The sequence below is a fragment of the Protopterus annectens genome, chromosome 10.part0 (genome assembly GCF_019279795.1).
Source record: "Protopterus annectens isolate FY-2018-M chromosome 10.part0, PAN1.0, whole genome shotgun sequence".
Taxonomy (NCBI): Eukaryota; Metazoa; Chordata; order Ceratodontiformes; family Protopteridae; genus Protopterus; species Protopterus annectens.
The window spans coordinates 778,531,419-778,547,765 of record NC_056744.1 but is presented as its reverse complement, the minus strand read 5'-3'; the positions used below and the strand labels follow the sequence as shown (position 1 = coordinate 778,547,765).

The following is a 16,347-nucleotide window of genomic DNA, read 5'->3' as shown; positions in this document are numbered from 1 at the left end:
CGGGAAGCTTGGAATTCAAGCAGACTGAGGGTAGCCTGCCAGCAGGATAACCCAAGTGTAATGACTGCAACAGTGAAACACGAAGAACATCTGCAACAGTGAAACACGAACATCCCAGTTGCCTGAGGTGATTTAATGCATCAGGGGAAGACCGTGAGAGAGACGGGAAGATGAGAATGTGTCTAGCCAGTCACTCATTGTTAGTGATATCAGGAAAGGGCTGCCTTAGAATAGTGAGAGAGGAGCCAGTCCTGGAGGAAGTAGGCTTCCTGGTACTTTTTCTTGGTCTAAGGGGGGGGGGGGGGGGGGCAAAGGCCTTTCTGATAAAACTTGGCTGGGTAATTTCTATGAAACTTAGGGATTGGGGAGACAAAGATGCTTAAGATCCTGCAGCTCTTTGTTTTTCACTTGTAGATTTTTCAAAAGCTCTGCCGACTGCTATCCAAAAAGGAACTTAAGAGGGATATCCATGACCGTTTTTAAAATCATCTGGCAAGGGCTGTAGCCTTAGCCAGGAGTACCTACGCAGAACTGAAGCTGATCCACAGAACTAGCTGATGCTTCAGCAGCATCAAAGAATTTAATGAAAGGCCTGGCTACTTGGGCAGCCAGAGAGAGCTTAGAGGCAACCTGAGGTTTGTTTGGAGAATCTCGCATTGAGGAGAGCAATGTTAAGGTCTGAGAGACTAGGTCTACAGCACACTTAACCATATGAGTTTGGCAATTGATGGCTCTAAAAGCCAGGGTATGAAGAAGTGTAAGTGTAAATCACCTTTCCTAATCTGTCCATCACCTTGCTGTCTTTATGATGGCAGCAGGGAAGAAGGAAGTTGCCTGGATTGTTTGTTGAGACAGCAATCACAGCAGGGTCAGCCATAAGAGGTTTAATGAGGATTTAAAGTCATCAGGTACTCTTGTAGACCCTGTCTGGTCTCTTTGGGGCAGAAGGCTGAGAATTCAGGGGTCTTGGAAGCAGAAGCAAAGGCATCCAAGTATGCTGGTATCACAGGAGGGATAGCAGAGGGTGAGGGAGATTCCACCTGCAGAAGCTCAAAATATTTCTTCTGCACCTTTGCCATTTGGGAGAAACCCAATTGAAATATTCCTTCATTTTGGAGATAGTCTCCCCAAAGGTTATGTTCCTCAGGTGGAGAATCCCCTTCCAAAAGAATCTTCATCGGGAAAGCAATATTCCAATGGAGAAGCTAGCTGTGAGGCATAGGAAAGAGACTCAGAGGAGGTGGAAGAATCTTCCTCTTCTGTATGAGGCATTGGCATAGGTCCAGCAAAAGCAGGCCTAGGGCTCAAGGTCGGAAAGGGCTAGGAGAATGCCTGTCAGTCAGGCACATCTTCTGTAGGGAAAGATATGTGCTATCTTTTGCTTCCTTTTTAGGGAAGGAGTCTTAAGTCTTGGCCAAGTTGGAGTAGGCCTATTATCCGACATCAGGCCAGGAGTAGAAGTGCCTTCCTCAGAGGAAGACAATAGTACTTGGCCATTCAGGTGAACATGGTTCTCCCCAGACATCATAGACCAACATCGCAGGTTCCTCTGGGGACATGCAAGCAGGAGAAGCAAGGGCAGCTTCCAAAGTGGTATCTGCCGGACCTAAGAAACATTCCTCAGCCCCTAGACTGGAAGCTGGCAGGACATCTGTACTCGGAGCCGCAGTCTCAGGCCTAACTACACCCTGGCCTTCCTTTTTGGGTGTTTGGATGAGATGGCCAGCTTGGGATCCATAACCAAGGGCTAGGGGCTTCAGACGCTGGTTTTCGACTAAGAGCTTAAGGGTTGCGAGACGGCTCCGCAGTGTTTTAGGAACAAATGACTGGCAGATGTAACATGCTTTGTAATCATGAGACGGGCCTAAGCAAAACAAGCAGAGGTTGTGGCTGTCTTTGTGCGGAATCTGACGACTGCACTTACATTTTCCATTCCTGGACGACATGGACGGAATCAGCTACATAAAAGCTAAACAGCAAAATAAGCTTCAGCCAAAAGTAGAAAATGATTCCCCAATGAGGTACTTATCTTTATTGACTTCATCAGCACGGAGCTGAACGAGAAAGCTGATGTCTGACTGAGGCAGAGAAGTTCTGAGGTCTGGGTGTGCGGATGTCAAATTTTATGGCCCACGATTTATGGTCCCTGCTTGTGAGTCCCACACATCTTACAGCAGTCAGGCTAAGCTTTTGTATACGAGCCGGACATTCGGGTCACTGAGGCGGAGGATCTGATATGTGAGAACACAGCAACATGAAAATAGAATGACATCATACCTTTAAGTTTGAGACTAAAGTTAGTGTTTATGTCTGAATACATGTGGATGAACTAACATTCCACCTTTCTGCACTGCTTTAAGAATTTATTTCCTTTTCCTTTTTTCCACTCATGAGAGGACCAGGAATGAGTCAATCATGTGAGGTCTCTGTCCCTTTGCAAGCAGTCAGTCTGGGAGCTTCATGACGGACATCTTTATGACCATGACAGATTTTGCAATACCATGCTATAAACTCTAACAAAACACTTAGTTGATGCTTGTGCATATCAAAAGGATTTACAGGCTTAGAAAAATCCAGAAGTAAAAGACAAGGTTAAGTATAAACCTAGGCACAAACTACAAACCAAATGTCTAGAAGCCATAAGGTGCATTCTGAAGTTTGCCAAAAGGCTAGCTCCTAGTCAAAGTCAGACATTTACATTACCTGCTAAGCATTCTGAAATTCCAATATAAGTTCTAGAAGTCAATTCAATTTACAGATGGCATGCTATGAAATGGCTTTTTAAATTAATGCAGTTATCATGTACACTTGTACATTATGTCTAGTTCATGGATAAGTCAAAGGGCAATTTTAAAACGAAAATCCTACTGACCCGTTATATCAAGGGTGTTAAAAAAAAAATAGTGACTTTCATTCTTTCACTCATTCTCCGATCTCTTACTTCATCCTACTGTTAAATAAGCAGAGATAAGGCAAGTCCTAAAATTAAAGAATTCTTAAACAAATGAGTAAATGTACTCATTTAACGCCATCACTTCCACAAAATAAACAGACAGCACCAGGTTTATTGTTTTCCTTGTTAGACTGAGGAGTGTACAAGTAACAGCAACTAAAAGTACATCATGGTGGCCACTGAGAATGGGATCTGGATGAGAGTTTGTGCATGACAACAGCACAATGAAATACATTACTCTGGCTATTACAGGGGACAGCAACTGGGAGGGAGTGTACACAAATGGCAACAGAAAACTGAAACAAATTACTGTCATCATTACCACAACAGTGATTTGCGTGAGTGCTTGCAGGGGCCATATAAAAGCAGCACAATGAACATTAATGTGGCCATTACTGGGATGGCAATCAGGCAGTGAGCATAAAAATGACAGCAAATTCTAACATAGCAATTGGTGTGGAGTGTTGTAAATGACTGCAGCACAGTGAAATACACTACTGGGTTCATTATTCCTTTTACTTTGTAAGTGATTAAGGAGGTAACTGCCAAAAGCAGCAACACTAGCTACAAGAAATTAACAGGCATTCTCAACTTAATGAAATCTTTCTTTTTCTGGTATATTTTTTACTGGCACAACTCTATATTTATCATTTACTGTACGACTTCTGCATGTGAAACACCTTCCTGAATCATTTTTTGGCATACATGTTTCAGCTTCCTCATAGATGCATACAGTAGTTTATTTTTAGGATTTGCATTAATATTGTATGTGCTGCCCCCCCCCCCCCCCGCAAAAAAAATAGGAGCAATGCAAGATTAGGTAACAACACTAACCTCAGCTCATCTTTGACTGTTCCCCAGTTGTGAGATCCACTGCCGCCACGTTTGTCTTCATGCTTCATGCTACTGAAACGTAACAAAATGCATCAAATTACCAAACACATTTTTTTAAAAATACTAACTACATGAGGCATCTAAACCAAAAACAGTCATCGATAACTACCAAACATAAAATGGTACTCCACTACAGCCAACATGATTTAACTGGTAGTTGTACCCCTTCTTTCAAATGCCACATATCAAATACCCTTTGCAAATGTTTCCAAGCGCCATTTCTTTTCACACACATTAGTATCCCCCCAAAAACAATGATTCTTGTTAATACAACTTCTTCACATAGGTTTTCCCACATTTGTGATCTCTGCTGCGGTAAAATGACACATACAAGAGGTCTTACTACAAATATAGAACTCTAGCAGGGACTCCAGATGTGAACTCTTAGCCAGTATCGATTCTTCATGTTGCAATGCACTTGGAATAGAAACTATTACAGTGACAAGCAGAAGTAATGCCCCCCAACAGCTTTGCAAATGGCTAAACAGTGGTACTAAGTTCTTTCCTTCCACTGAACGAGGACAAACATCTCAATTAAAGGCTTTCTACTACATAACTGCGTTTAATTCCCTGCTTTCTTACTAGCCACTCCAAAACAAAGCTCCAAACTGAAACATGCAGCCATGGAAACATTGGATGAAAGAGGATCCATTTCAAAAGCTGTATGAAACACAATAAAATTGTGTCACCACTTACCATAATAGTACATGTTCTAGTAGATCAATCAGTCCTGATTCTAGGATCTTCCTGCCGTACAGAAGCCTGGGGCCAGCCTGAACACCACAGTCTTTGCTTTATTCCCCATCCATCCATGCTGACTTCTGAACATCGTGGTATAAAATGTGCATCAGCCAGTGCCATCTTCAGGTCTTACTTATCAAGACTGAAGAGTCCGATTGTCCTGATGAATGGCATGACCTTCCCAACTGCCCTAAACACAGATCAAAGACCCCGACCTAAAGGGAAGAAGGATGGTTGGTGAAATGATGAATAGGAAAGCAATACCCAGCCTAAGCAAAGGAAAGGAAGAGAGAGAGGGGAAGGAGTGTAGGAAGGGTACTGCAAAACTGATCTACTCAAACATCTACAATTATGGTTAGTGGAGTCAGAACTGTACTAGGGCACAGTTATAGTCAATGCTGCAGTACTGACTCTTGGGAGGATTCTAAGAGTTAAGTGAGTGCGTGGACAGGGACAATAACTGGGGACAACAGCGTCAGCAGAATGACGGAGGCAAACCCAGATCTAGCTGACAAAAATTACCCAAACTGGTAATGTTTGGTGAAGGTGTGAACAGAGAATAAAGTTGCAGCCTGTAGAACAGCTTGAGTGAGAATTCCTTTTAAAAATGTAACAGTGTAGATTTATGACTGGTAGAATAAGCTCGGACGTAACAAAGAAACTGCTTACTAAGGTGAGAATAACAGAAGGTAATGCAGATAGCAATCCATTTTGAAATGGTTTGTTTTGTCACAAGCAAACCTCTGGTTTACCCACTGTAAAGGTTACAAACAGCTGGTCTGATCTGTAAGAGAAACTTGTCCTGCGCAAATAATACCTTAACTGTCTACACACATCTAAGAAATGCAAAATCTGTTCTCCTTTGGTCTGTGAATTTGGGAAGAACATATGGAGGTTAATGGCTTGACCCAAAGATAATTTTGAAACCACCCTAGGCATAAAAGAGGGGTTTGTTTTTAAGGATGAAGCTAACCCGGTGAAAGATAAGAAATGGATCCTTGCACAGAAGGGTATGGACCTCGCACACCTGGCAAAAGTGAGACGCAGAAGCAGAGTGGTTTTCCATGTTAAAAGTTGGATAGGAGCAGAGACTGCTAAATCAAAGGGTGACGGTGAGTTTTTCAAACAAAAAAGTCAGGCCAGAGGGAGGAACAGGTTCCCTGCTAGTTGGACTGAGGCAAATAATCCCCTTGAGATATTGCTTCGAATGTCAATGAAAGTAATCCTGGAAGGCAGGCTGAGATGTCCTAAGCATGAACTTTGAGTGCTGGAGTAGGGTAAGCCTCTCTGGAAAAGACAGGAGAGGTATTCAAATGTTTGAAAAATGTTAAGACTGTGAAGATAAAATACCTTTGGACTGACTTTTCCATACAGCAAAATAAGATTTTCTAGTGTTTGGTTTTCTGACACCTTTCAAAATATATATACATCATCAAGAAAATAAGGTAAAGAGTTCATGCTGTGAGCTTGAGTTATCAGGATGGGATGAATTTCACACCCCTTGTTCAGGTTGCGAAGATCCATGATCAGCAGAACTGTTTAGGTCCCCCTACTGCAAGTCGGAATTAGTGAAGAATCAATGTTGCCTGGGCCAGAATGGAACAATTATGATCACTCTTGGCCTAACACCACCTTTAGAAGTACCTTTGTCTGTCCATTTCAAAAAGAAGATGTCTCCTTTCCATGACCCTGCCTGCATGGTTCTGAAGCAGAACTTGTTCAAGTGTTTGTTTTCTGAGAAGGCAAAGAGATCTATGTTTGGGACGACCACTGGTGGATGACAGTCATGAAAATATTCCTTTTCAGCATCCATTCAATGGATGCCAAGGGGGTTCGGCTCAAGGAGTCCACCAGCTGACTGTCCTGACCTGGAATGTGTAGGATGCTATGGGTTTTCCGCTCCTTTCCTGTGCCAGTATCCAAATATTCACAGCCAGCCTGCAGAGGGGGTTGAATACGCAGAGGAACCCTGTCTATGTACCACATTACTGGAGCATTATCCAGCTAAATTTGAAGAGTTCCTGGAGACAACTTCTCCCTGAAGACCTTCATAGCAAAAAAAGGTCAACATTTTCTTCTGATAGATATGGTGTTTTGCCTACTACCTGTCCCAAGTCTCCTGAACTCTGAAATGTCCTAAGTGGACCTCCCCCCAATTACAGTTTGTAGAGCCTTTGGCAGAATGAAATGAGCCCCTGGGTCAGTGTGAAAACTATCCTTTCACCATAGAATATCCTTTTTAGGCAAAGTAATAGAGGGATCAAATCCTTCCAGTGTCTGTAAATGATGTGCACAAGTGTTCAGCTTAATCATGTAACTTTGCCAAGGGAACTATGGTAACTCAAGAAGCCATGTAAGCCAGTGCCCTGAGAAATGCTCTTGCAGAGCTGGCAAATCTGGTGTGAAGGTGTCCGAGGTATTCTGATAGAAAAAGGACTCAGTCTTGAGGAAGGAAAGCAAAGCATTCTGTTGCACAGGATCCTATGAATAGCCCCAAGAAGATAATTCTTGTGCTTTGTTGCAGTTGTGGCTTCTGGAGTTGAGGGGTAGGCTCAGGCTCACCTTCTGAACGCAATATATTCTGATTTGCAAAGATGTCTGGAGTTCTAGGGTAGACTCTGCCAACTCAGTCACACAGGTAAGCATATACATGGGCTCAGTGTCCTACAGAAGACAATGACTGGTGCCAGACAGTAGGTGAAGGAGCAGTAAATAAGCCAAATGGTAAGGCACAAAAATTGGTAATGTAACCCCTCTACCCGAAACATGGGTAACTCCCATATTTCCAGGCCATAGGAACTTGAAGATAGGCATCCTTTAAATCTGGTGTCATTATCTATGTCCATTTGAAAGTGGAGGTAAATGTCAACATCCCGAATTTTGGGACATAGGAACTTGTTTAAGCTTGAGAGATCTACAATATGTCTCCATGTCCTTTCTTTTCTGAGCAAGATCAAATCTTGAATAAAATCTTGCACCCTCTTTTCTGAAAACCCTTTGAATATAACTCTGCATTAGAAGGTTCTTTAAATTGGGTGGCAACAGTTTTTCTTGTTATTTGGAGGAAGGGGCATTTCCTAGGAATTGAATTTTTGTTCCCAAAACTAAATGGGATAGCCTTCCTTTATGATTTTTAATACCTACATGTTCTGGGTTAAGCCTTTCCAATGCGGATAAAAAACTTCTTGATAGGTATGGATTGGGTTCAGGTGGGATTTGTGGGAGGGGACAGAGGATAGTCACAGCTGCTCCCGAAGTGGGTCAGGATCCTTAAATCCCCAGGTCTTTAGCATTGCTTGGTTTTCCACATTCTCTGCAATCTTGACCTTTTCCCCTTATAGTCCACTTGGTCTTCTCATGTTTAAGCGGAAAGGGCCAAGATATGGAAGAATAGTTCCTGTAATATCAGGGAGTAGGAACGTAAAATTATTGAACAGATTTCATCAGTTTCCCTCTCTTATCCAGTTTAGCAAATACTTGATCCTCACAGGGGTCCAAGAAGGAACTCCTTGTCCAAAGTGGCATCAAGGAGTTAGTTCAGCTTTCATCTGGTCAGGCAGGGGCTGGGATCTCAGCCAGGCATGGGTCCTAGTGACCGACCCCCATAGCAGCTGCCCTGCATGATGCATCAACAGCATCACAGCCACATTTAAGCAAGTGTCTGGATGACTGCAGGGTGAACATGCAAAGGTCCTGGATGTCCTTTTGAAGGCTTGACTTTGATTCCCTCTGCTTCTGTAATGGATCAAGCATTTTAACATATGGAATAGGAAGTTATGTCTTACCATAAAAATGTGTCATCTGTGTTGTCCATCTTCATTCTTTCTCACAGCTGGCTCTCGGATCCGGCACGGCCATATGTTTCAGACTTGGATCAGACTCTCGAGCTCCTCCCTTTACCCATAATGCACTACACAAACCACAGAACCTCAGATCGAGTTTGCCGATTCACCATTAGATGCCAAGGATAGGATATAGAGAACAGTAACTAACACTCAGACTTGGAACATAAGCCTCCCACAATCTTTCGTAGATCCTCAAGAAGCATAAGGCAGGGGGACAGCTTTTGGCTCTAAGGCATCTCTCAGGAAAGCACAGAGAGATCTCTTAGCCTCCTTAGAAGTAAAGGACAAAGCCATGCAGGGGTCTGAGCCTCAGAAGCTTGTTGCGCCTGTCCGTGAGCACAAGCGGGTTAAAGAATGCACAAACTTCACAGGAAACCTTAAGGTGATCAGCACCTAAACAGTGGATGCACTCCTTGTGGGCATCTTGGTTGAAAGTCTTGTGCCCACAAGTGCATCATTTGAACCTCAGAGAAGGCTGGTCAGACAACTCCTGTCAGGAAAAAAAGAAGGCAACAGGACTGACCCTAAAGGCCACCAAAAATGCACATGCACACAGTTTCGCACTGCACTTACTAAAAACCTAAACTTCCACTAAAAAAACTTAACTTTTTTTTGACAATTAGAAAGGCTTAAGATTGATAAAGTACAGTTGTGTACACTTACCATAAATGTAGATGTTAGAGTGTATTCACTGCTGCAGTCATCACATTTGGGTTAACCCTGCCAGGGTAGCCCTAGGCCGGCCCGAATACCAGAGACTTAGTACTTCTGCATCGGTTGCTGTCACTTGAGGAGTGATGTCAGGTCATCAGTCATATAAAGTAAGGCAGCCGACGCCCATTACATCAGTTTTTCTTCCCCTAACCTGTCAGGAGCCTCCAAAGTAGGAGGCCACTTTTTGGTGGAAAAACCTCACCAGTGGAAAACAAATATCAATATATCCCTTGTAAGGAATGCAGCACAGCAAGAAAGAATGGTAATAAAAGGAGTAAGAAAAAAAGGGGCTGGAGGGAGGGAAACCAGGACTGCAACAGTGAATACACTCTAACATCTACATTTAAGATAAGTGTACACACACCTGTACTATTGTTCTTCGTGTTTCACTGTTGCAGTAATCACATTTGGGTAGATTCCCAAAGCTGAGGAAAAGGGTGGAGGCAGTCAAGGAAAAGTACAGTTTTGTACCTACCATAAATGTAGATGTTAGAGTGTACACCCTGCTGCAGTCATCACACTTGGGTTATCCTGTCGTCAGGCGGTCCCCGCAATCGGCCGGAATTCCAAAGTCTTGGTTCGGCGTCGGTTGCTGTCGCTTCTTCCCTGACGTCAGTGCGCCAGGGCTATATATAATGCATCTGACGCCATCTTCTTCAGTTTTTCTTGCCCCAGATGTCAGGTGCCCCCAAAAAAGTGGTTAGTAATTAGAACCAAATAAAGTAATTTTTTGCAAAACACAAAATCCCTCCAGCTATAAGCAAATATATCAGGAAGGTATTGTATAGATTTAGCCAGTTAGATCAGAGGGGATGGAGGGAGGGTAACCTGGACTGCAGCAGGGTGTACACTCGAACATCTACATTTATGGTAGGTACAAAACTGTACTATGTTCATCGTGTTACCCTGCTGCAGTCATCACACTTGGGTAGAATCCCAAAGCTATGGATGGGTGGAGGAGTTATAGAGGGTTAGAGGAGGCTAGAAGGCCCTGCAGAACTGCAGTGACGAAGCCAGCCCTAGTCTTAGAGTAAAGTGGTAAGTGATGGTGTTTGGTAAAAGTGTGTACTGAACTCCAAGTTGCAGCTTCCAAAATCTCCTTGGTTGGTACCCCCCTGAGGAAGGCTGTAGATGTAGCCGTTGCCCTGGTAGAGTGGGGCCTAATGGTAGCAGGAACTGGTTTTCCATAATGGGTATAGCAAAAACGAATGCTATGTCCTATCCATTTGGAAATGGTTTGTTTTGATATAGCCTTCCCTTTTGAAGCTGTATCATAGGATACAAAGAGCTGGTCAGATTTTCTGAAAGCCTTAGTTTTATCCAAGTAGTAGCGAAGTTGCCTGTGAATGTCCAAGGAATGCAGGAGTCTTTCTCCTTTGTTCTGTGGGTTTGGGAAGAAGGTGGGTAACTGAATGGTTTGATTTAAAGACACACTGGAAACCACCTTAGGCATGAAGGAAGGATTAGTTCGTACAGAAACTCTGTCTTGATGGAAAATGAGGAAAGGTTCCACTGCCATTAGTGCCTGCAGCTCTGAGACTCTTCTAGCTGAAGTTATTGCTAGCAGCAGGGCAGTCTTCCATGATAGGAACTGTAGATCTGCAGAGAAAGCTGGTTCAAAGGGAGGTAGCGTAAGTTTTTCCAGAACAAAATTGAGGTCCCATGTTGGGGTAGGTGCTCTCCTGGGGGGCGCCTAATGTTTTTTGCCCCTCTGAGGAACTGCCTTAAAAGTGGATGCGAAAATAAGGGTGGTTCTGTGTTGTAGTGGGCTGAAATAGCTGATGCATGGATTTTAATGCAAGAAAAAGAAAGTCCTTTGTGCAACATCTCAGTTAAATACTGTAGAAACTGAGGCAGGTGAGGCTGAAGTGTGTTTTGGCCTTTAGTTTGGTTCCACGCACAAAACCTTTTCCATTTGTCCGCATAGGCCTTCCTGGTGCTGGGCCTCCTAGCTTCCAAAATAACATCCATAACTGCTTGGGAACGAGGAGCTGGCTGGATGTTTAGGTGATTTTCCATGCAGCCAGATTTAAGGTTTTTAACTGGCTGTGAAGAATCTGATTGTTTTGCTGTGTGAGCAAATGGGCAGTTTGTGGTAAAATCCAAGGTGGGCCCTGGGCCATATTCCTCAATAGTGGGTAACAGTACTGGCATGGCCAGTCTGGGGCTATGAGTATCAGTCGTGGTCTCTCCTTTCTGACTTTCAGAAGCACCTTTGTGAGGAGAGGCAATGGAGGGAAGGCATATACTGTCAGGTTTTTCCAGCTGAATGAGAGTGCGTCCACTTTCCAAGCTTGATGGTGAAGTGTCCTTGTACAAAATTTTGTTAGTTGATAGTTTTGAGGACTGGGAAACAGGTCTATGTTTGGAAGGCCCCATTTTTGAGTTATCATTGCAAATACTTGTGGATCCAGTTTCCACTTGTGGGGATCCATGATGGTTGGCTGAGGTTGTCTGCCAATCTCTTCTTTTGTCCTGGCAGGAATTGAGCTTGTAAGTGAACTTGTTAAGCCAGAGCTGTGTTCCACAAGGTCATTGCTTGCCTGCATAGAGTGTAGGAGTGTGTTCCCCCTTGTTTGTTTATGTACCACATTACTGTGGTGTTGTCCGTCCTTATTGTAAGTTGTCCTGGATGTAATAGATTCTTGAAGGCTGTCAGCGCATTCTGTACAGCTAGCATCTCTTTTTGAATGATGTGCAGATTCGCCTTGAACGCACTGTCCTGCTACGTGTGCCCCCCAGGCGTAGTCCGATGCATCTGTTGTCATAGTTTGCCTGGCTCGGGGCAAGGTGAAAGGCTGACCCTTGTTGAGGTGACATGCTAGTGACCACCATAGAAACTCCTGTTGTAGGCAGGGAATGAGAGATATCTTTGTGTCCAAGTTGTGGCTGTGTTGAGACCATACGCTTTTTAGGTACCACTGTAATTTCCTCATATGCAGCTTTGCAAATTGTATTAGTAGTATGCAAGATGCCATGAAGCCCAAGGCCTGCAGAATTTTTCTTGCAGGAAGTTGGGTCTTTGCTGCCATTGTTTTGAAATATTGAGTCAGTTGTAGTTGTTTGTCTGGCGTCAGATAAGCCTTCTGGGCCGTTGTATTCAAGCTGGCACCCAGGAATGTCATATTTTGTGAGGGTACTAGTTTTGATTTCTTTTCGTTTACTGTGTACCCCAGGCAACTTAGATGTTTTACAAAAGCCAGATGTTGTAAGAGGATGTCCTTGCTTTCTGCTTGGATGAGGCAGTCATCCAGGTATGGATATATTTGAATTCCTCTGTCTGCAGTATGCAATTACTGGTGCCAGGCATTTTGTGAAGACCCTGGGAGCAGTAGATAAGCCAAAGGGCAGTGCAGAGAATTGGTAATGGGTTGAACCTGCAATGAAACGGAGGTATCTTCTGCAACTTTGTCGGACAGGGACATGCAGGTGTGCCTCCTTGAGGTCCAACGTTACTAGCCATGCTTTCTTGCCCAACATGGGAAGAAGCTGCTGTAGTGTTAGCATCTTGAATTTGGGTACTTGTAGGATGTTTAGAATTGAAAGGTCCAGAATTGGTCTCCAGGCATTGTCCTTTCTGGGAACTAGGAGTCTTGAGTAAAATCCTTGGCCTTGCTCTCGAGTAAGTACCAGGTGAATGGCTCTCATGTCCATGAGAGCTGTAATTTGTCTTTGTGCCTCTGCCCATTGATTTTGTGGCAAGTTTGGCATTCCTCTTTTCATTGGCAAGGTGTGAAAATGGAATCTGTATCCTCATGAAATTCTGTCTAGGACCCAGTTGTCCTTTGTGACAATGTGCCAGTTGTCTGAAAAAAGTGCAAGTTTTCCTCCCAAGGGGGCTGCCAAGAGAGTGTTGCTTGGCCAGATGAGGTGCAAGTCATTGAGTTTGCCTTTTGGTAGTTTGGGACCTGTCTTCTCCTCCCTTCTGTGTTGCAGTGCCTCATTGTCGAGGAGTGCCTCATTGTCGAGGTTTGTACTGGGCTTATGGTTGTCTTCTGCCTCTTGGACGTCTTTATTTACCCCTCTGTGGCCTGTCAGTAGCTGGAAAGGACCAATTTTATGTTGGCCAATTTCTGCTGAAGCGAGGGGACTATACCTGTAGGAAATCTTTGACTGTCTGCGTAGATTTTGCCTTATCCTCCATTTTCTTTAAGACGACTTCTGCTTTAACTCCAAAAAGAACATCCTGCTGTAAGGGAGCATCTAGAAGCTTTGCTTTAACATGACCAGGCAGAGTTTGTTCCTTTAACCAAGCATGCCTATAACAGACCCAGTGACAGCTGCTCTGCAGGAAGCCTCCAAAGAATCAAAGCCACATTGTAAAGTATGTTTGCCCACCTATTCAGTTGCATGCAACAGATCCTGCATTTCTTTCAATTCAGACTATTGAGGGAGAGTGCTCATTTTTTGTTTTAACTGAGACATTAGAAATTGCTGATATTTTAGCATGTGGAATTGGCAATTTAGTGCCATCATAGCTAGAGTGGCTGAGGTGTAAACCTTTTCCCCCCACCTGTCTAGTGCTCTGGAGTCACTTTCAGAGGGTGCAGGATTTTTCACCATAGAAGCCTTAGCCCCTTTGGGACCCTGGGAGCTAGTATCTGGATCAGCAACAGGGCTTTTATAAAGAAATTTGTGGGAGTCAGGCACTCTATAGTATCTGTCAGGTTTGGCTGGAGCAGGAGGCAGAGAATCTGGATTCAAACTAGATTCTAAGTAAACATCATCCACAATGTCTAAAACTGGGGGGATGGCAAGTGGTCTGTGCTGGGGGAGTAAAAGAAACTCTCTGAGACTTTTCTGAGTCAGAGTAGTCCTGACCTTCCCAGTGAAAATGTTCCCTCAGTGTGTAAAGATTCCCCAAAGGAGTAGTCTTCAGGAGGAGAAGCTGAGGGTATAGAATCCTCAGCATAAGAATCTTCATAAGGGGAGAAGGAGTAATCTTGGTCCTCAGAAGAGCCTGAGGAAATAGACACTTGTTCAGAGGAGGCATATTCTTCCTCTTGTCTAGGCCTTTTGTTGGGTGGGGGTTGGGAACCCCTGATTAAAGAGATCAAATCTTCAGCCATTTTGAGCATCTGTTTCTTAGGCATGGGGCCTTGAACTGGAGACTGAAGTGCAGTCTTTTTAGGGTTAATAGGAGTCTTAGTCTTAGGGTATGTTTTTATGGTGAGCGTAGTCGGTCTGGAGACGCCTTCAGAAACCGAAGGAGTTTCTGCAGCACCGACACATTTTTCAGCAGTGTCGTCGGAAGGGGCTAAACAAAATGGCTGCGTCGGCCTAGCACTATCCGCCAAAAGTTCCGAAGCGGTCTCGGGTTCCAGATCTGCGGTAGTCAGGGGCTGCTTTGGAGCCTCACTGAAGACCGGCGAACCGGAGACTGGACCAGCCGAGGCCTCGGAGTCTGGCTTGGGTCTAGGCTGCCTGTTCTTATCCTTGCGTTTTTTGTGCACGTCGGTAGTCAGTTGCTCCGACGGCATAGTGTAGTGCGAAATCAAAGCGTCTTTTTATAGTACGCTTATTAAACCTAGCACAAAAACGACAACCAGTGACGTTGTGGTCTGGGCCTAGGCAAGGTATGCAGTAAGAATGAAAATCCTTGAGGTATTTGCTTCCCACAAGAAATACAATTGTTAACTTTTTCTGACATCGGTCTGAGGCAAGAAAAGTTTCCCCAACGGGGTACTTTAGCTTTATTGAAGACTTCGGATCTGAAATTCGACTTCGAAAATCTCAGCAGTCGGCCGACCGGCACTAGCAAACTGCTTCTGCTTCGGGCACCATGCGGCAAGAAAGACTGAAGAAAATGGAGTCGGATGCATTATATAGACCCCTGGCGCACTGACGTCAGGGAAGAAGCGACAGCAACAGACGCCGGACCAAGACTTTGGTATTCCGGCCGACTGCGGGGCCGTGTGACGACAGGATAACCCAAGTGTGATGACTGCAGCAGGGTAGCACGATGAACATCAGAAGTCTCTGACATCTCTTTCTTGGTGGCCGCCACCACCATGGCATCAACAGGGACTCCTTTGGTGAGGAACGATTTCTCTTGAGGGGCAGTAACGAATTTATTGGGCTTCCGAGGGACTGGTTCCATGGTGTCAGGGGACTCCCACGCCCTTCGAGCGACCAGATCCATTAGTTCGAAGGGGGGAGTAACCCAGGAGGTGGAGGGCTGAGACCCAAAGGCCTTCAGGAGCACCGACTCATCATCAGTAGAGCGAATGGACTGCCAGTCACCCCGCTGCTTAAGTATTTCTAGAATGTCCGCAAAGGAGACATCCTCCGAGGGGGGCCGTGGGGACCCTTCAGATTCCTCTAAGTCGGTGTCTGATGTCAAGGATTCCTGAGGGGAATCCAAATGCCTCCTCTTGCAGAGTCTCTTTCTGGGAACTTCGAATCGGTGGGGGCAGCCAGTGAAGTTTCAGTAGAGCAGGGGTCACCCAAAGGGGATACCCAAGGCTCTGGGTCTCGTCGCTTAGTAGGTGTTTTAGACGAAGAGGCAGAACTCGGCATCTTCAGGGAGGAAGAGGAGAGACCTGTAGTGCGAGTCTGAACAGACAACACCCTCCTCATGGCATCAAAGGCCCCGGAGTCTCGGCCTGAGGAATTCATCAGTTCCGAAGAAGACGGGGGGCCTCGCAGGAGCCGAGGCCAAGGGCTCCGAAACAGAGGACGGAGCTGAGCTCACCTGCGCCAAAGCTCCAAGGGGAAGTGTCGGAACAGGCACGGCAGTTCGACACCCCCCCCCCCCGCCCCCGGAACTGCCGATAGTGTCGGATCTGAGACTCTTTAGACGACACCGAAGAGGTCAGGGTGGGTGGAACCGAAGTCACTGGGACAGGACTTGGCTGCACGGGTTCCACAACCATCTGATCTTCCGCCTCCGAAGGCCTGGATAGGCTCAGAGGAGGAGTAGTCGCAGGCAATGGGGCAGGAAAAGGGCTCGAACCCAGTTGGGACTAAGCAGACAGCAGTTTAGCCAATGCCGGGTTCTCCAAGAGCCTCTGCACCACACGGTCCACATCGATACCTGACATCCTTGAAGATTGGGTCGAAGAAGCTACAGATCTACATATTGGAGATTTTAAAGTCTCTGAACCCGGCTCCAAAACCAAAGGTTGGCTCCGAATGATCGGTTCGGCACATGGTTCCAAAGACCTAGGAACCGGTGACCGAACCTTCACAGAGGTGCTC

At 45.1% G+C, this 16,347-nt stretch overlaps 1 protein-coding gene across 4 annotated transcripts in view; it reads right to left on the bottom strand.

The window, feature by feature from the left end:
• SERBP1 (SERPINE1 mRNA binding protein 1) overlaps positions 1 to 16,347 on the bottom strand; it is a 1,097,797-nt gene that overhangs the window by 509,722 nt on the left and 571,728 nt on the right. For 2 of the 4 annotated variants that reach the window (XM_044085594.1, XM_044085596.1), the window contains exon 4: positions 3,788 to 3,859. In XM_044085594.1, coding sequence (XP_043941529.1) covers positions 3,788 to 3,859 — 72 coding nt within the window. The remainder of the gene's footprint in view (positions 1 to 3,787; positions 3,860 to 16,347) is intronic. The other 2 variants (XM_044085595.1, XM_044085597.1) reach the window with 1 other exon arrangement.